Source organism: Montipora foliosa, chromosome 9 (genome assembly GCF_036669935.1).
Source record: "Montipora foliosa isolate CH-2021 chromosome 9, ASM3666993v2, whole genome shotgun sequence".
NCBI classification, from domain to species: domain Eukaryota; kingdom Metazoa; phylum Cnidaria; class Anthozoa; order Scleractinia; family Acroporidae; genus Montipora; species Montipora foliosa.
This window is the reverse complement of record NC_090877.1, coordinates 35,644,072-35,664,071: the sequence shown is the minus strand read 5'-3', so window position 1 is coordinate 35,664,071 and position 20,000 is coordinate 35,644,072. Positions and strand designations below refer to the sequence as shown.

Below are 20,000 nucleotides of genomic sequence, written 5' to 3'. Positions count from 1 at the left end.
CCTTTGGTATTCTCCCTGAAGGCCTAATTGGGCGGCAACATCGGAATTGAGGTAAGTCCTTGTACTGGCATCGTCCAGCAGGGCGTTCACTTCTATTCGGCGATTACTATTTTTCAGGATTACAGAGACGGTCCGCAGTGCAACAAAAGCAGGTACCTCTGATTCGTTATGGGCTACTGTGGTCATCGATCGTTCAGTAATATTTTGCTGCTCCCCCTCCATAATCAGTTGGGGTGTCTCAGCCTTGGGTAACTCAGCAGAATTGTTGGAAGGAACAACCGTCGGGCTTGGTAAGATCTCCACCCTTCCTCCCGTGGTATCCAAATTCACTACTGATGGCTGGTCTGGATTTCTGATGTTCACACTCTGAACTCGGTGCAACAGCCTATGGTGGTTTTCGCGACAACCATTTACTGCACAAACTCTGCTTCGACGACAAAAGCTTCCTAGGTGACCAGAATTCAAGCACCGATAGCATAACTTGAGTTGTTTTGCCGTTTCCCAGTGACTAGGGAAAGTCATCTTCTGGTACAACTCGCAGTTCCAAACGCCATGTTGTTTGCTACAAACGGGACATTGTCGCTGCTTGCGACTGGCGATCGAAGGTTCTGCAAAAAACGTGCTTATCTTGCGTTGATCTGGAGGGCGCCAGTCTCCCTTGGAAAGACCTCTGATGGTTTCATGTGCAGTGGTATGAAACTGTGATTCTTGTATGACCCACTCTCGCAGAGTTTCCACGGATTCGATCTTAACATTCTCGTAGACCCAGCGATGATAGCGTGTAAGCATTGGCTCCGTCATTTTCTTTTGCAGTTTTAAGTATAGGGACCCATCTCCAAGCTCTGCAGATCTTCCTGCCTCCTTAAGGTTAATAACTGCAATGTCCAACAGATCTGCAAAGTCTTCCAAATCCTTTGAGTTTTCGGGTAGAAGGGATTTGAAATTTTCCAATTCTTCTAGTTTAATGGTAATTTGACGCCGTTGGCCGCCAAACTTACTATCTAGTCTCTCTTTGGCAGCTTCGTATGCATATGCGTATCCTGAATGTCCTAAGTTCTCGATAGTCTTCAGGGCCTCTCCCGATAAGTACTGCCGTAACTGAAGGAGTTTATATTCTGGCGTTGCGGGTGCTTTGTCAATGCAGGCAATGAATGCTGCTTTCCAGCTCTCATAAGTCTTCTTATTTCCCGAAAATACTGGTATAGCGACGCGTTTAAGTTGAGTCCACATGTCACGACCAATGGTCACCGCGGGAGTTTCAGCTGAACCTTTACCAGGGAAGTCCATCGGTACTGGAGTAAACTGTCGGGGTTTTAAATCCTCCTGAAGTAAATCAGTGTTTGGCCATTCGTAGTAATCTCGAAGCTGTCTTGAATCTGGGTGTGGCTTGTGCAAGTCGCGTTTCCACTCGCGTGAGTCTTGAACGTTTCGAGAAACTGGGCGTGGCTGGAATTCCATTTCTTGACGCCGAGCACTCTCTGCTTCACTTAACACAGATTCCGAAGTCGATGATTCCGATTTTTTTTTATCCAAATATTCTTGCGCTCTGTTCTGAGCTTCGGTGAATTCGCTTTCTAGCTGTTCCATTTCTCTGCCGACTTTCTTTCGATTATATCGATCTCCTCGACGCGAATATTCCTCTGAAAGGTTTTCCATAAATCGCAAAGCCGCCTCTAACACCAAATCAAGACTTTCACATCCATTCCTCACTTCGTTACGTCTTGGCGGATGATCATCATCGATTAATGATAACAGCTTTCGCCTGGCTGGAGTAAAGTTTGTTTTCGCCTTACATTTTTCTTCTTTGAACGTGTCCAAGCGTTCCTCAGAATCGTCTGCAGGCTCTTCCATTTGGTCGTCGATCATTTTGTTAGAACACCGAACATAAACCTCGCTCTGCTACCAAATGTTCTGACGATTTCTTACTTATTATTCACTTTTACCTAATCCTAAACTATAACAAAGCTATCTCTACAAATGAAACGAGATGAAACGAACTTAAACTTATAAAAACTCGATATAATACTGACGAAAACTAACTTACGAAACGACGAGAAACAAAAATGACTGGTTTGAATAAATATTTGTCGGTTTTTTATCAGCGATGCTCCCAGAAGGGGCGACACCTATGTGAGAAAGAAAAAGAAGTCCGATTTTCCCAGTGGGACGACACCCATGTGGCAAAATCAACACGTCCGATAAAAACAATAACTCTTATTTGCCTCTTTTCAACAGTACCATAGATTTCTTTGTTGGGTAAACATAAGAATTTGGTGTTATATCAAGATCACACCTAAAGCTGATAATTATATTCATTCTCAATACCTCTTTGACTGACATTTCATTGAAACTGTGAGAAGAATTTACACGCTCGTCACTCCTAGGAGTCAAAGGGTTGAACCCAATAAATAGATGAAGGGGGCCATGTTTTTCCGATAATCACTCGCGGAAACAAGAAAAAAATTAGAACCAAACATTTTACATTCCAAACCCATGACTAGTTTGAATGCTAAATAAGCTGTGATCAGGGCACCTCTATCTAATATTAGCGAATGAAATTATACATAAAATGGATCATATATTGAACTGCGGATATGAAATCAAGTGAAGCTATAATCCTCGCAGTCATAAACGCAATTTTCGCAGTTGGGTAGAGAAACCTAAAAAATTCAGGACTTCAACGGGGTTTGAATCCGTGACCTCGCGATACCGGTGCGACGCTCTAACCAACTGAGCTATGAAGCCACTGACTTTAAGAACTGCGTTCATAACTGCGAGGATCATAGCCTCTCTTGATATCATATCTACAGTTCAATATAAGATCCATTTCATATATCATTTCATTCGTTTATTCATTCATCACGGGAATATTAGAGCCCATGCACAAATGACCAGCTTCCAACGTCAGGGGCTTCAGTTAGAGCGTCGCAACGGCATTGTGAGGTCAGGTGTTCAAACCCCGTTGAAGTCCTCAAATTTTCCGGCTTCTCTACGCATTTGGGAAAACTGCGTTTATAGCTGCGAAGATCATAGCTTCACTTGAGACCTAATATTGTTTTCATTGTCTTCAATATTGTTTAAGATATACATGTAAACCATTTTGATTAAATTCTTCAATGCCTTCTATCGCCACTCCTTCAATATTGCTTTGTCCTCTGGCTCACTGTTCTCAGCGCCGACCGAGAAACTCAACGAAAGATTCCACGTTTCGTCCTTAGCCGGCGTCAGTGCCAGTTATTTTGTGCCGTTGCTTAATCAACTTGGCCACCCCGCTACGCTAGACGTGTAATAGGAATTGAAGCTGTTCAATCACGTGACAAGTCTCACGTTTTCTCGTTTTTTAACTGAATGTACCGACATTTGCTTGAAATTGGTTTTAGATTTAGACATCAACATGGGAACCATAACAGCACATGTCATGTGCTGCCATAAGCACAAATTTTTTAAGGCTCCCAATTGTTTGAACTATAATTACATAACTAATGTTTACTCAAGCAGTCACGTTCCATTTTCCTAGTTGGGATGGGGGTGTTCCATTTACACAATTCGCTCACGTTTACCGAGAGAGTCTGGAGGGAGGCAAAATCACGGGAAATGCAAATAATAAACATGTTTTCCGTTTGGAAATTCCGTTTCTGAATTTTGGACTACGTTTTCTCCGGAACTTTTCCGTTTGGGAAGACCAAAATACGCTTAACCTCTACATTCCAATCGAAATTGGTAATTGGTAAACAATCTCACAAGGACATCTCGTTATCGTTTTTGTTATATACTCAACAGAATATCGCGTTTCTGGTTGGTCAATGACGAAATGAATGTATAATAAGGTTATAGAATGCAACAGAGGTTATATAGTGCAATACGAAAGTTGTTATGGAAACAGTTGACTCGCGACTTGGAACTCATCTGCACATCTCGTGACTCCATATGCAAAGTTAATCGACTATGGGGCGCCCGGGTTTGTAAATTTATTATTTAGCCTTAGTACATGCTTGTTTTTGGTTATTTACAAATAACTGGAAGGTCCACGAAAATTAGCTATAAATAATGAACAAGTAGTCACTGACTGATATGTAAATCATCACTTCTTAGTAAAACTGATATACGGTATATATCATACAAAACACGTACGGTACACCATTTTATATAAGTAATTCATCAAACAACTTCCATGTTCTTGAGAGAGCTGGATCGAGGAAAAAATGACGTCAAAGGCTTACTAAAGCGTGTGTACGCCGCAGAATTAACATGCAGCACTGGAGTTTTGGCCTTTCAGATTTTTAAATTCGCGTTTTACATTTATTAGAAGCTGCTTTCACCCCCTTCACAAGCTGAAATTTTAAGCTAGTGAGTATAAGACGTCACTTTTCCCTGGATCCAACCCTCTGAGGTTCCGACCGTGAAAACCAAAACTTACACTCAAAGTAAATAGCCTTTGGATAAGAGTCAAAAGCCAAAAACTTTGCCACACTCTCAAAATCTGAAGAAAAAAAGGAAGTGTATTTTTTTCATCACAGGGACACTTTAAATCCACCCAGAAATTAAACCTATAGCCAGTAAGGTAGTTCTAATAATAATAATAATAATAGTAATAATAATAATAATAATAATAATAATAATAATTGCTGGAGAGCCTTAGCGTAGCAGCAGCTTATTCTTGATATTAGCGCCGGAAAAAAATCAAAATTTGTGGAATGTAAGATCGGAAGCATGCGCAGTCGATTGTGGTGTTATCATGTCTATAATACGTATTGATACCCGTGATGACGTCACGTGTACTTGGAAGGGAATCTTAGGTATATACTCCATGGGAGAATCTTACAACCTCACAGCCTTCGAGTCGAGTACTTTTCCAGTAGGTCGTCATTGATCATCATTCAACCGTACCGTACATGTTCAGTCTTTGAACCTCTTACATTTGACCACCAAGTCAAATTGTTCTTCAACGTCTTCAACCGTTGAGCGAAGAAGAAATCAGTTCTCGAGCTAGACCACGAGCAGTCGTCCTTCTTACCTCAGAGCCACGCACGACGGGTTAAATTATTATTTTATGCAAATTAGTGGTAAATCAAAGTGCCACTGTCGTTACTCGTGGATATGAAAGTTACCGCGATTGTTTAAAATTGGCAGGCTGAAGTTTTCCTTATGCATTAGCATTGATAGCTGGATAATTGTGTAACAGCACGGTGGGCTCTCATATGCAACTAGATACCCAAACCAATGCATGTATGTGACTTAATCCCCTTTGCTGGAATTCAACCCTGTGAAATAAGTATACCATTTCTCCAATAGGCATAAGATTACTCTTTAACACATCCCCTATAAAGAGCTGTACCATGTGTTCAAAGTTCGTTGCACAGATGACAGGGTAATTTTGAATAAGGTGTGAGTTTTGTTGCCAGGTCATATTGTTAATGTCATCAGGTCTCGCAAGTAGAGCAGATCCATTGAGTAATATTAACACTTTTTGTGCCAGTTATACACTCCTCCAACAAACCTTGCAAATATTTGATACTGTTACCCTTAGAAACAGATTATCTGAACCATAACTGATCATAGCAAGTGCATATATATTCAGGGCCATGTGTTATCTTATCACGAAAAGGACTGAATCACTTTTGACATGGAATGTGTAATAGAGTCTTGACCTTGACAAATTTCAGTTTCGTTTAGCCTTGAGATCTGCATAGCTTTCCTTAAATGGTTTTAATGCTTTTCTGTTTAGGTCTCTGATATGTGCTGGATTGCTTTTCTTTTCCTATTCCCTTGCTGCTTCAATAGTTTCAGATCTGTTTTGGCGTTTTGCATTGTTTTTCTTTTCCCTGAACTCTTCAAGTGATTTTGTCTCTTCCGCTTGACAGATTCTATCATATAAGCTCTTTTTTTGCCACTGCTTTGTAGAAATTATTACTGACACTCACATCATTTTTGGCCATCGTTAATTAATCGATTATTACCAGGCTCTGAATAATTGTTGACATTGGTAACACCGCTGATTTCATAACCTGAAATACTGTCATTATAATAATCTAACTGAAGTGCTGAAACATAGTGTCTTCCATCTAGATGTCCAATGTTCACAGTAGTTCCCTGTTGTCCGCTTATTGGACTGATAACAGTTCCTGGTGCCCACCCGTCAATGGATTTATTTATACGTATAGTAACATTTAATTCATTGCAAACTGCTTAACCCTTTCAGCCCCGTGGGGTTCCCCATTGACGAGTAAAATCGTCTGGCGTTAGACAGAGTAAAATCTATAAGTGGCACTATTGGGAGTTAAAGGGTTAAACAATAAGTGCATCACACCATGTATGTTGCTGTGACAACAAACGCACAATTGCTCTGTAATGGGTCCAATTAATTTTTGACGGTTGTTTCTGATGGATTCAACTCCAGCAGCATGCACATTCATGTGATAGGAAGGATCATTGTATAACTGGTGGGCAACAGAAGAAAAGAAGCATGAACCATCTGAGGTACATTCTAGAGCTTCAATCCTTTTTGAGCTAATCGAGCCAGCAACAGTGCTATAGAAGGATTTCTCAGTATTGTATGTGCTGTATGTGTACTCGTTCCATGAGCAACAGGGCCTGGGTTTGATTCAATGTCTCCTGATATCAATAGCTTTTCTCTTGATAGACAATAATTCTCATTTTGTCGAATGCGTAGTAGCAGATTGATCTTGAATACACAATAAAAATGACAAGTCTTTTTTGTGTTCCTACTCGCGAAGATTGTTACGTCTGTGTTGTGGTCTTGGTATATCGGAGACAAAAAATTTTCCAAAAGCAAGAGATAAACACTTTCTCAACTCTGACGAGCTCGGTACGTCCTTATTTAAATAATGCACCATACACTTTCTAATTACCTTGTCTTTCTGAAACAATGGCAGTCACCTTCCACATGGAATTTACTTATCCCCCGTGAGCTTAGGGGATCAACAGGCACTGTCTTCTCACCTTGTGTCTGTCGATTCCATTTCTACATGACATGTATTAAAGTTAGCCTGCGAGCAGGCTCACTTGATAGGCAAGGGCGGTGGAGCCCCATTCTTCTCGCCGGCTTCGCCGGCTCTCGGTTGCGGCTCCGCCGCCCTTGCCTATCAAGTGAGCATGCTCGCAGGCTATATTTAAGTCTTCACTTTGGTCAGTGAAAGGCGGTGCACAATTAATTGCACCAATATGTACTTGTTCAGAATATTTTGCTTCACCTTCGAAGAAAGCCATTTCTTTAATTCTTCCGTTTCGTGCTTCTAAATGCAGCGGAAGGTGCTCAAGCACTTTAGTATAAAAGCGACATACAGCACAACCTCGCAAACAGGAAGTCACAGCTTTCTAAGCTGTGCTGTGATTATCCATCCTGATTGGCTTATTAGATCGAACTTCCGGTTACGCAGGAGTGATACATTTGCATAAAGAACCTCACCAAAACTCGTGGATATATCCACGAGTAAAAACGAGGCGTGTCACGCAATCGCGTGCTCCACTATGTCAAAGAAAAATAAGAGACTGCTCGCAGTCTATTTTCAAGCACGCCAATAAACTGAAATTGTCGTTTGCTAAACTACGCGCAGCATTTCTCAAAAGGTAACTCTTTTCCTGAAAAGGAGCCAGAAATTTCAGAAGAACAGAAGTTTAAATTCAAAAAATGAACTGACATGCCATTGTTTTGAAATTATCCCTTTGCTTATTTAAATAGTAACGCCTCAGCCACACGGGCTAAAGATATGCACACCTTTCTTCGCTCTCTTAATACTTTCACGCACATTTCCGGTACGCTCTTGCTTCAAAACTTTGCAGCTGTTTTAAAAAAATACCAGTTTCCACGCCAGCATGCACTCACTTTCACACTGAAATTCCTAGTAATAATAATAACCTATGAGAAATAAAAAAAAACAGCACTTCTGGGAACAGCACGCATTCTGAGAAAGATTCTTTCAATCAAGTCAATCAAACAGGCTCCTCTACACCCTGCAAGCAGAGCCTTTCTTTTGCTTGCTCGATTTTGGCGATCTCGAGAAAGGCTCTGCATGAATTGAGTAAGATCTTTATTGAATATGTTGCCAGGATACAGTCTCGAACCCAAGCCTAATATGCCAGATCTCGCCGCCATCTTGGTTTTCCGTGGTACAGCGGGCTCAATTATAACCATCGGTTTTGTCACTAAACGGACGCTCGCACTGGAATAACCGGTTTGACGAGAGAAAACAAGATTGACTAGTCCAGAAGCTCGGGCTGCGGCGGCTTCAAAGAGTTGAGGCGATTCGGGCAGAGCCTACTTTTCTCCTCCTCAGTGAAGAAAAAGACAAAAGGAGGCTCTGCTCGCAGGGTGGCTCCTCTAGTGCCTCAGGACCATGGTTTGGTCCTGGCCCTAGAAGGCAAAATGTAGACAAATTGAAATACAACATAAATAATAATAATAATAATAATAATAATAATAATAATAATAATAATAATAATAATAATAATAATAATAATAACAAAAATCAAATCTGCAATTAAGCTGTATGAGAATACAGATCCTACCATGAGGTTAGTTCAGAAGTTTGAAGAGAGGGCGAGTGAGAAGGGATTCACTTCGTTGGTTAAGGAGGCATGCAAGTACGCGGAGGAGCTGGACACGGGTTTGACTTTGAACTATCTGAAACCGTCATGCAGCCCGCGCCAAGCTCCGGATACAGAAATTCTAGGGAAGAAAGTTAAGGGTTATTTGAGGAGGACTGTGACGGAGAAGTTACAGGAAGAGATTGAGAGCGAGCAGTGGCATGGTCGCTTTCTGTGTGCACGGTGGCACGACAAAGATCTGAGCATGGATGAGTGTTTTGCTTGGCTACGGGAGTGGCCCTCAGCACCCACCCACACGATTACCGGGGTACTGGAGCTTTACGAACAGCTCACCCCTACTAGAGTGTATACAAAGATCAAAACAGGAACTTCACAAGGAGAGATCACGTGTAGGTTGTGCGGAGGCGCTGCAGAAACTCTTGCGCATGTTCTTGCAGGATGTCCTGCTTTAGCACAGTCCAAGTACTTGGAGCGACACAACGCTGCACTTAAGGTGTTGTTCTTTGAGGTGTGTAAAGACCTGCAGCTAGTGGACTCAGTACCACCATGGTACTCGTTAGTGGGACCCAAACCAGTGTACGAATCTCCGGAAGCTCAAGCTTACTGGGATGTACCAGTGTATGCCGAACAAAGCTATGTCAAGGCCAACAGAGTGGACGTCAGATTTGTGGATCACAGGAGGAAACGAGTCTGGGCAGTTGAAATGAGTTGCCCCTGGTTAGACAACCGTGGGAAAAAGGAGAGGGAGAAGACGGAAAAGTATGCTCCACTGCGCTGGGAGTTAAGGAAGCAGTACCCTGGCTATGTCGTGGAACAGTGCAACGTAGTGATTGATGTGCTAGGCGGTTGGTCTAAAGATTTAGAGAAAACAATAAAGAAACTTGTGGGCGCTAGAGGAAGGGAGGTTCTCAGAAGGATGCAGAAAGCTATTATCTCAAGTTCGCTTAACATAGCGCGGGCCTTCAAGGCCATCGTCAAATAATCTTACGAACTTTAGAAATTATAGAGTGTTAGAAAATTTTAAGGATTTTTTTTATTTATTTATTTTTAAATTTAAATTTAAATTAGAATTTTAGGATTTAGGATTTTAAGGATTATTATTGTTATGATATATATATATATATATATAGAATGTATTTTATTATTTTAAAACGCTCCTTTATATAGAGACTTATGTTCCGTAAGAGGACATAGGCTACGCTTTGCGCCCTATGTACTTTTAACATTAGAGCATCCATACGTGTATACTGCAGATAATAATAATGTGTCCATAATAATAGTGTCCATAGTGTCCATAATAATGATAATAATAATAATAATAATAATAATAATAATAATGATGATGATGATAATGATGATGATGATGATGATGATAATTATAAAATCCAATAAACCTGAACATTATTATCAAGGACAAAAAAGAAGAGGTGCTTGCTAACACTGATAGCAATACCATCTGAAAGATTAACACCTCCACAACTTAAATTCACAGAGAAGCTGACTATGTTCAGTAACTTGGAGATTGAAATCACAGGATGTAGGATATGAAGATGGAAACAATACCAGTGGTTATTGGAGCCCTGGGATTGGGCATGGTCAGCAGTAGAATCCCAGGTAACATCAATATCAATAAGATCCAGAAGATCACTATGCTTGGAACAGCCCACCAGCTATGGAAAGTACTGTGTGCTCTAACTAGTGTGCCATGGTGACGAAAGTTCAAAAGCTAATCCAATAAATGATGTAAATCCTAGATTACTGGGTTAACAAGTCAAATTTTAATGAACTATAATGGAACTTTGCACCATATCTTTTTTCCACATGTATTACATCTGATCTATTGCGATCTGTAATAAATATGATGCAAGCACCCTTTTTAACACATAAGTAAATACCCAACTACAGATGTCTGAGGTGCCATGCGCCCATGGGAAGGATGGAAAACTAATTGCTTGGTGACAGGCCAAAAGGACAACTGAAAAATCAGAGTGCTACATGTAGGAAGGATTTAAACCTAGGACATCCATAACACCAATCAGATGCTCAGATATGCATTGCATGAGCCAGGACCTTGGTACAGTAAGTGACCTTCATAGCTCCTCAGGACTTCTAGTAGCTAAATTATTGGAAGAGCATCCAATCCAACCAATGATACAGAGGTCACAGGTGTGGTATTGCATTGTTAGTAAGAGCCAATCAGATCTTCCTATTTACATGTCCTCGATTTATCTTGTCTTTTGTCTCTAGTCTTGGACATGGCCGCTTGTAAGTTTATAGTTCGGTCATTAAACCGGTTGAGTTTATGAACTAGAAGTCTTCACTTCGCAGTAGGTTCAAATCCTACCTAGGATGCTGGTTTTTCAGTTGTCCTTTCGCCCATTGCCAAGCAACTACTTTGTGTAACAGTTTTGTTTACCAAAGTGTATACACAAGAGTAGAGCCTCTGTGCCAACAAGCCATTAGTCTACCAGCTTAACAGTGCAAATATTAAGTCTAATTTAATGTTTACCATAAAAAACCATTAACATTTCGGGTTGGTTAGCTATTTACTATTATTAAAAACTGAACTATGGATATCAGATTTTCAGCATTTTCATTGGCTTGCCAGACAAAGGCTATCATTCCATATACCTGCTTTACCAAATAATTATGGTCAAGGAAAATGTCAGCAATAAAGCGAGCTGAAAACATTTTTGCAGCCCTGAGAAAAAATGGCTGACAAAAGCCGTTTTGGGCCAGTTTTGACCGAGGCAGAAATCTATGCTTTAGTCGACAATACTACCCCAGGAAGAACCAAGAAGAGTTGTTCACCCTGGAGTTTTTAATAAAACAAGAATTATTATTCTACTCAGGCTTGCTGAATATAAAATTCTTATAACCTATCACTTCATATTTAGCATGCCCTTGTAGAATAATTGTTAAATATTGACTACAATTTATAAATCAGTCTGCAACGTTGTGAGTCAGCAACCGGCTAACTTGTGCTGAGAAAAGTTAGGCCAAAATACCTGAAGCCTAGAAAAGCATTAGCCTGGTTAAATCAACATTAGTCTTTGACATTTATTGTGGATCCCTGGTTAGCACATTTTCCAAAAGTACTTCCCAAAGAGCAAACATACAGGGTTACAAAATTAACTGTACAATCAAAGGCTTCATTAGAGGCCAGATGCTGGGAAGCCGGTTGTTGAGACACGACTGCCTGGCTGTAAACCTGCCCGACCTGCTATGCAAAAACCTTAAAGTTAATAAAACTCAGAAGCAAAAAAATTATTTACTTACTTTTGCACTACCATTTTCATTTCGCTTTCATGCAAGAAATAGTCTTTAATACTCTCATAAGATGTTATAAATTAATGCCAGTTCCTACTGTGGCCATGTCATTTCAACATTGATTAAGTTAATTCATAATTTATTTCTTTGAAATGTCTTACTGGGCCACATACAGTGTTCAAACAATCATTATGAATTTTATTCTCCTGAAAATTGTTTGACAGTGATACTTAGGGATGCTCACTGCTTACAAACATCAGCTTAGCAAAAATGTTGAAATTTGCCAAGCATCACTCAAAAGACGGCAATGTCTTAACAACCCAGAAACCTCTTATTGGTACATTAATAACAATGGGTGGCAGATTGATGTTACATGAATCTACATGTACTTTCAGTACTATTAATAATATTTGTTAGTTAACCAAGAATAGGTACATGTATCACAACAAAAATAAAGTAGCTAATATTGATAGTCTTTTTCACCAGGCTCCCAAGATGAACCAATCTCCTGCTGAAAGTGCAATGCCCCTTGTCCTAATGGATTCCACTTCTTCTTTATTTCACAAAGACGGGGGTAGTTGATGCCATAGAAATTTTTACCCCAGTCCACTAGGTGCCTATCCATGTAGTTGACATAACTGCCAAGGGAACACCCTGACTCCCTAACAGTGTCATATGCTGATGTTGCAAAACTTAATACTTCCTTTCTTTGTTTAGAATCGTGAATATTAAACCTTCCGTATGTATAGAAGCTGTACTGTGCTGAACGAAAAGGAAAGGCAGTGGATGTTGGTGAATACTGTGCAATATCACCTCCCATGTGAACAAACTCTAAAAGGCATTCTGGTGGAATATCAACGTAGGCAAAATATTTGGCCAAAGTCGGAGGAAGTGCATCTATCATAACTCCCTTAACATAAATTGGTTCCACTTCATAATGGACAAAGCCATGGCGCTTGCTATACTCATGCGAAAATTGCAAATACGAGGTAAACTCTTTAGGCGTTGACGGTTCTGTTGGATGGAGAGCTTTAAAACTTGACTTCACCTCATCTTCATGAATATCAGAGTACACAGCATCAAGGGATAGAATCTTCTTACCAAAATAGCCATGAATGGCCATGTCAAGATTCAGCTCCTTAGGAAACTTGTCTAAATTCTTGCCAACAGCATCAAAGCCTTTCTCACTCTCTTCAGCAGAATCATATATAAGTCGACTCCAGATGAACTTCTTTGGCCGTGGGCACACTTCCAGTGTAACATCAACCAACACTCCAAAGTTGCCTCCGCCACCTCCTTTTAATGCCCAGAAAAGGTCTGGGTTTTCTTTATCAGATGCCTTGACCAATTTTTTCCCATCAGCTGTTACCATAGAAAAAGACAAGGCCTTGTCACAAGCTAATCCACCATACGCACGTGACAGCATACTGTACCCACCACCAAGAATGTATCCACCGATCCCAACAGCAGGGACACACCCACCCACAGCAACATAGTTCGTTTCATCCAATGCAGAATACACATCTCCCCACGTCGCTCCAGCTTGCACTGTCACCCTCCTCCCATCAAGCTGAACGCGATTCATATTTTTCAGAGATATGACGAATCCCTTGCTATCAATAGTGGAGTAGCCACCGAAACAGTGTCCTCCGGATTTAATTGCCACGGGTGTACCGGTCCTGGTTGCGGTCTGTAGACAAAGCTTGATGTCTTCAGTGTTCTTGGGAAATGTAACAAAGGCAGGATGTTCGTAGCTGTAAGCAGGGTTGTAAATCTTGACTGCTTCTTTGTAAAGTTCTGGTTGCTCCGGAGTAACCGCGAGATATCTCAGTTCTTCAAGAGCATCGTTTACTGAACCGCCCGCACGGATCGTTCTGACCGCTGTAAGGTTCGCTTTAAAACTTCCTTTCGTCAATCCTTGGCACAGAAAGCGGTAACTGTTGAAAAGATACATAACTGGAACAAATAACTCTTTCAGCATGCACCATTTCCGGGTTCAGTTAAGAGTACTTCATGTACAATGAGCCAACCTATACCCAATGCCGGCAACTGGCCTGGTGCTGGCTAGTGCCAGTTGCTTGTCAACACGAGACGGACTGAATGCCTCTCCCCGTAAGCATCGAGTAACGTTACCTTTCGAATATTTGTCGAGAGAAGTAAAAAGATAAAGCTCACAATTGAAGATTTATCTGCTTTTATTGAGGCTAAAGTCAAAGAAGTCTGCAGCTTTGAAATTGAGAATCTTAAAACCGAAGCAAGCGCGTCTTGTGCAAATGAGCTGGTCATATCACTACAGAATGAGAACAAAGAATTTCAAGAGAAACTGCAGGAGTTGGAGTCTCACCACATCATTTTGAAACAGGAAGCTAATTCGTACAAATTTCAAAACCCCAATGAAGTAAAGTGTGTTCATACTACTTCTACTGATTTGCATGACCAAATATCTGAAAGTGTGAATGGTATGTCACCAGTGCATGACAAGGAATCCCCCTGGGTATCTGTAAACAACGTGAAGTCCAAACAGAGGAGCAAACGAAAACGCAGCAAAAAGGCAAAACTTTCAATGAACGGGAGCTGAACCACATCGGCCGACTATTGAGCGAAATCAAATTAGCCACCAAAATCGGGGAATTCCGAATGCTGCACAGCAAATGCAGAATCCTTCTATTTCCGTCTCTTGTGGAAATCCATCAAAAGATCATATGGACAAAAAGAAGCTTGTCTTTATAGCTGGGGATTCTATTATTCAACACGTTCAGGGTTGGGATCTATCAACGAATGATAAGCATGTGGCGGTCAAGTCCTTCTCGGGTGCTCGAATTGCAGATATGGAAGATTATTTAAGGCCCCTGCTTAGAAAAGAACCAGATGAAATCATCCTCCATGTGGGAACTAATAACATACGCGACGAAAGTCCGCGCAGTGTGGCTGAGGGCATTGTCAATGTGGTAACTCAGATTCAACAGGATTTCCCGCCTACGCACCTCGCAATTTCACCACTGCTACCCAGGCCAGATAACCTAGAACTTGACGACAAAATTAAGGAGGCCAATAAAATCTTAAAGCAGTTTTGTAGCACTCGTGGGCTTACATTTCTCTGCATCAATAATGTAGACTTAACTTGTTTAAATCGTAGGGGTGTTTACCTTAACCGCATAAGGTCTTCACTTCTTTCAAATTGCTATGCTGATTTTCTTAACTCCAATTGAATATTTGGTATCAAGACTGCTATCCCTACCTCGTCCCGGTCTAATGAGAATTCTAACCGGGAACTTGGCCATGACGGTACATCTGAACTTGACCTAACTTTCAGTTTACCCAAACATAAGTGCTTTAAAATTGTATTTGTCAATATTGTTAGTTTGCCTAAATACTTGGACGAGCTTCGCTTAACAATGCAATCTCAGACATTATAGACATACTAGCCTTAAGTGAGACTTGTCTTGACAACACCTTCACTGATTCTGCAGTGTCAATAGAAGGTTATACACTTGTTAGGCGTGACCGGTGCAGAGGTGGTGGTGGTGTTGTCATGTACATTCTTAACGTCATCGATTATAAAATCAGATCCGACCTTTCTGATCCAGATCTTGAGTTCTTGTGTATTGAAAATCAAAAACCCAAGGCCAAGACCATTTCTTCTTTCAAACTGGTACAGACCCCCGAATTCACCAATTGAGCTATTTGATAAGTTCGAGGCCCTTCTGGGAAAGATTTAAGCGGAAAATGTTGAATCAAATATACTAGGTAATGTCAACTGTGACATGATGGCAGCTACCCCCGCTAATGAAACTAGACACCTTATTGAACTCTGTGAGTCGTATCAATATGCTCAATTGATCAAGGAGCCCACACGCGTCAAATCAAGTTCTAAATCACTTATCGACTTAGTTCTTACCAATGAGCCAGACAAATTTGTTACATCAGGCGTGTCTCATATTGGCTGCAGCGATCACAGTTTATTGTGTCCGATGACTATATGAATGACATGGCACTGGTTCCTTGGGACATAATAGAGCAAATTGATAACCCTATTAGAGCATGGGAGGTGTGGAAACAAGTATTTTTAGCAGTAGCCAACCTTCATGCACCTGTTAAGAAAAGGAGAGTTAGAAACTTTAAGGCTCCCTGCCTTACCCCTGAAATCAAACGATTGATGTGGGAAAGAGACAGAATAAAGCGAATTGCAATCATCACCAGTGATCAGTTGAAATGGGCAGAGTACAGGCTACTTAAGAATCGTGTAAACCATTCTATTAAGGCCTCCGAGAAGAATTACTATCATTCGTACTTCGAAGATAACCCTGGGAAAGCTAAAGCGACTTGGAATTAAATTACTACATTATTATCGCGAAAGAAAAACTTTGCTCCGGCGTCAAAATTGATTATTGGTGACACGGTGATAACTGACCCTCATGAGCTAAGCAACGCTTTTAACAGGCATTTTACCGATATTGGCCCTAACTTAGCGGCTAACATCAATCCCCCTCGAGTCAGCTTTCGTGATTTTGTAGAATCTTGTGATCGCACCTTCGAGCTGGAACTACTTACTATTGACGGACTGCAGCTGCGCAAACTTGCGAACGATATTCCTGTGGGCAAGGCTGATGGCCTTGATGGTATTCCAACTTGCCTCCTAAAGCTATCATTTACATTCATTGCGTCTTCCCTGACACATATTTTCAATTTAGTTATTTCTACTGGAATCATTCCCAAAGACTGGAAGAGTGCTACAGTAACTCCAAATTTCCAAAGCTGACTCGAAGGTTGACCCAGCCAATTACAGGCCAATTTCTGAACTTTCTGTAATTGCCAAAGTCATCTTTAATCAGGTACCGGTATATGCGTATTTAAATGACAATAAGCTACTTTCGAAATATCAGTCTGGCTTTAGACCTATGCACTGTACTCTTACAGCTCCTATTGATATCACAGAAATGGGTATCTTAACATTGACGATGGTTTGACAAATGCCATTCTGTTTATATATTGACTTAAAAAAAGGCATTTCATACCATTGACCAGGAGATCCTTCTGTCAAAATTGGAGCTGTATGGGATTAAAGGTGCGAGCCTTAATCTTTTCCGAGACTACCTCTCTGATAGAACTCATGTTACAGTTATAAGCAACGTAAATTCTGAAACTAGCTTTATAAGTTGTGGGGTGCCTAAAGGTTCAATCCTCGGCTCCCTACTATTCCGACTGTACACTAATGATCTCCCTAACTGTAACCTTCTATCAGATGTGAGAATGTACGCCGATGACACAAATCTCACGTTTGCCTCCAAAGACCCTGAAGAGTTGTTTTCATCCCTGACTCACGATTTAGGCAATTTGAAACAATGGCTGGATTCTAACCGTCTACTTGAAGTCCTAATGTCCTCAAGACCAAATGTCTGTTTACAAGCACGAGAAAATCTCTTTTCTCCCTAGTGAACCACACATATGCCTTGACGGGCATTTAATTGAAAGAGTCAATAGTTACAAATGCCCTAGGCGTTCACTGGTTGACGAAACACTCTCGTGGGAGGCTCACATCTTCGAAGTTATCGGTAAAGTTGCTAAAGTCTTGCTTCCCTGAGGAGGTTAAGACAGATATGTCCCCAGAGTACCCTTGTCACAATTTACAAGTCATTGATTCTTCCGCATTTCGATTATTGCAGCGCTGTCTGGGGCTATATTGGTAATGGCCTCAGCCAAAAACTAGAGAAACTACAAAACAGGGCTGCATGCATAATAACAGGGTCTAGTTGGGATGCCATGCCCAATTCTTCATGCCCTTAAATGGAATAGCCTCGCTGACGGACGTGCAAAACAACTGAAATCTTCGAGGTGCGCAACATAACCTGTTTATTCCGCGACCGAACGCTGAGGCCCTCAACAAAAGTTTTCGTTATAGGGGCGCTGTAACATGGAACAGTCTGTCAGCGGAGGCTAAGCAGGCCACTACTTTAAATAGTTTTTATTCCGCTATTACATGAATATTAGGATTTTCTTAACTTAGTTTAGCACTTATTATAGGATTTTTTAATAATTTTTGTAATTTTAAGTCTTAGCTTTTTTGTACTAGGTTTAATGCGCACGGCTCTTTAGAAGACCACTCTTTAGTGATAAGGATCCCGTGGATAAATAAAGTTGCATGTTGTTGTTGTTGTTGTTGTTGTTGTTAATTGCAACTATTCATGACTTAAGTCATTTTCCTCTCGGAGATAAGAACTGGGTTTATGTCGCCTAAAATACGCCCGAAAAGCTCCGGAAAATCTCGTACTTGTGTTTAATCTAGCTAGAGCCTTCGTTAATTTCATCCAGCGGAACAAGCAAATTCTTGGTGCTGACCATACCTTCGAGAATGAGATCGACGTTTTCGATACATCGAAGTTGTCCTCCAATGCTAATCTCATGCATTGATGCCTGTCCACCCGTGCTCAGACCTATTTGTGTTATATTTGGTGCGTTTCTTTGTGCTTCCGATATCTTAAATATCTAGTAATTAGTGATCCTGCCGGGGTTGTGAGTGCAGCTATGTCACTGCTCTTTATCCTACCTGGCGCTGAAATTGATGCACTCTTGATTCATTTTTATGTTATCGCATATAATTTTATTATCCCTCAAAATATTCGCTTATTTTCGCTCCAAATCTTACATATCCACCGTATTATTTTATCCTCTGGGAGAAGAGTTTCGTCGAAAAACTGGCAATTTGGGTGGTTTTTGGCCAAGAGACGTTAATTATTCCACAGGCAGCCCAAGCTCGGTATACAATTTATAGAACACTTTGTATGGGAAAATTAAATTTGAGCTTATAAATGCTAAAATAAGCCGTAATTGTATAACGAAACTTCACTTACCTCTACGTACAGTTGTCCTCGTCTTTTCTGTGCAATCGGAGGGCAAACTGTGTACGTTTTAGACGGGTTTGTGGCTTTCGAATTTTTACGATGTCGTTAGTTGTCATTTCCCCTCGAGCTCATAAAGAGAAGAAAGGCTGGAGACTCGCGGCGACCTCGTCCCACAAGTTGCTCTTGCATCACAAAGCAACGGTCCGAATCGCCATAAAAACACCACAGCCTTAAGGCCAGATAAATTTCCTATCACATCAACACAACACAACTCCATGGGTCTAGTGTTTCAAATTGTCCAATAAGAGTGCAGAATGTAATACGATCGCCCTCAAGCTATAACGGCCGTAGCCACACATCTAGCTGAACGCATGGGAAGATTATAGAAAGCCGAACATTATTTGGAATTTATCGGCCAAAAATCGCTGTGTGGTCCAGGAGTGGAGTTGATGTGATAGGAAATTTATCTGGCCTTAAGGCTGTGGTGTTTTTATGGCGATTCGGACCGTTGCTTTGTGATGCGGGAACAATTTGTGGGACGAGGTCGCCGCGAATCACCAGCCAGTTTCTTCTTTTTATACTAACGACATCGTAAAAATTCGAAAGCCACAAACCCGTCTAAAACGGACACAGTTTGCCTTCCGATTGCACGTACAAAAAATGGTCATAAATACTCTTGTTTTTCGGCCATTTTAACTTGATAAACATAGCAAGGCAGCTCTCCAATTGGGAGAATAACTCATTTTCTTCAAGACACATAGAGTTATTTGACCTTATTTGAGGTCAAAGGCGAATGCACCAATGGAGGAATTGAGATGCGCAGTATGATCTTCATTTCAAACTTCACTTTCATGCAATAAAAAATGAACTCAAAATCGTTCAATGAAAAAGACCAAGGACTTGAAATGTTGTAGGAAAGATATCTTTTAACCACCTCTCCAATTCTCAGGCCTGTGCGGTACACTGTTTCTGAGTTATTTGTCGAAGCGTTTGACGCAACTTTATAGAGATTTGTATGGAGTTCACTTTGCGATGAAAGCTCTTACTTTTCTCTCATGAGATAAAATACATGTGTATGAACACATCTCCTAAATGTACTTGAATGCTCAAACTGCTGAGATTCGTAGGGATAGACTTTTTTATTCAACCAAATAGCTTTGTATCATTGTGTCACTCAAGGTGAAAATTCGGAAATTCAAAATGCTGTATTTTCGAAACAGAAAAAAAAGATTTATTTCTAGGTTATTTTCAACCTCCTTTAGGTAAAAATTCAGAAAACCTTGTGATTTTGTTTTTAGAATTCGATGATTTCACTGTGAAAACCAT

The 20,000-nt window shown here is 40.7% G+C and overlaps 2 protein-coding genes across 2 annotated transcripts; one reads left to right on the top strand and one right to left on the bottom strand.

The window, feature by feature from the left end:
• Positions 1–8,527: 8,527 nt before the first annotated feature.
• Positions 8,528–9,547, top strand: LOC137971767 (uncharacterized). The gene has a single exon (XM_068818534.1). It carries the CDS (start codon positions 8,528–8,530, stop codon positions 9,545–9,547), a length of 1,020 nt encoding a protein of 339 aa, XP_068674635.1.
• Positions 9,548–10,320: 773 nt separating this feature from the next.
• LOC137969518 (uncharacterized FAD-linked oxidoreductase YvdP-like) lies at positions 10,321–13,822 on the bottom strand. Its single transcript, XM_068815797.1, has one exon. It carries the CDS (start codon positions 13,814–13,816, stop codon positions 12,296–12,298), a length of 1,521 nt encoding a protein of 506 aa, XP_068671898.1. The 5' UTR covers positions 13,817–13,822; the 3' UTR covers positions 10,321–12,295.
• Positions 13,823–20,000: the final 6,178 nt, after the last annotated feature.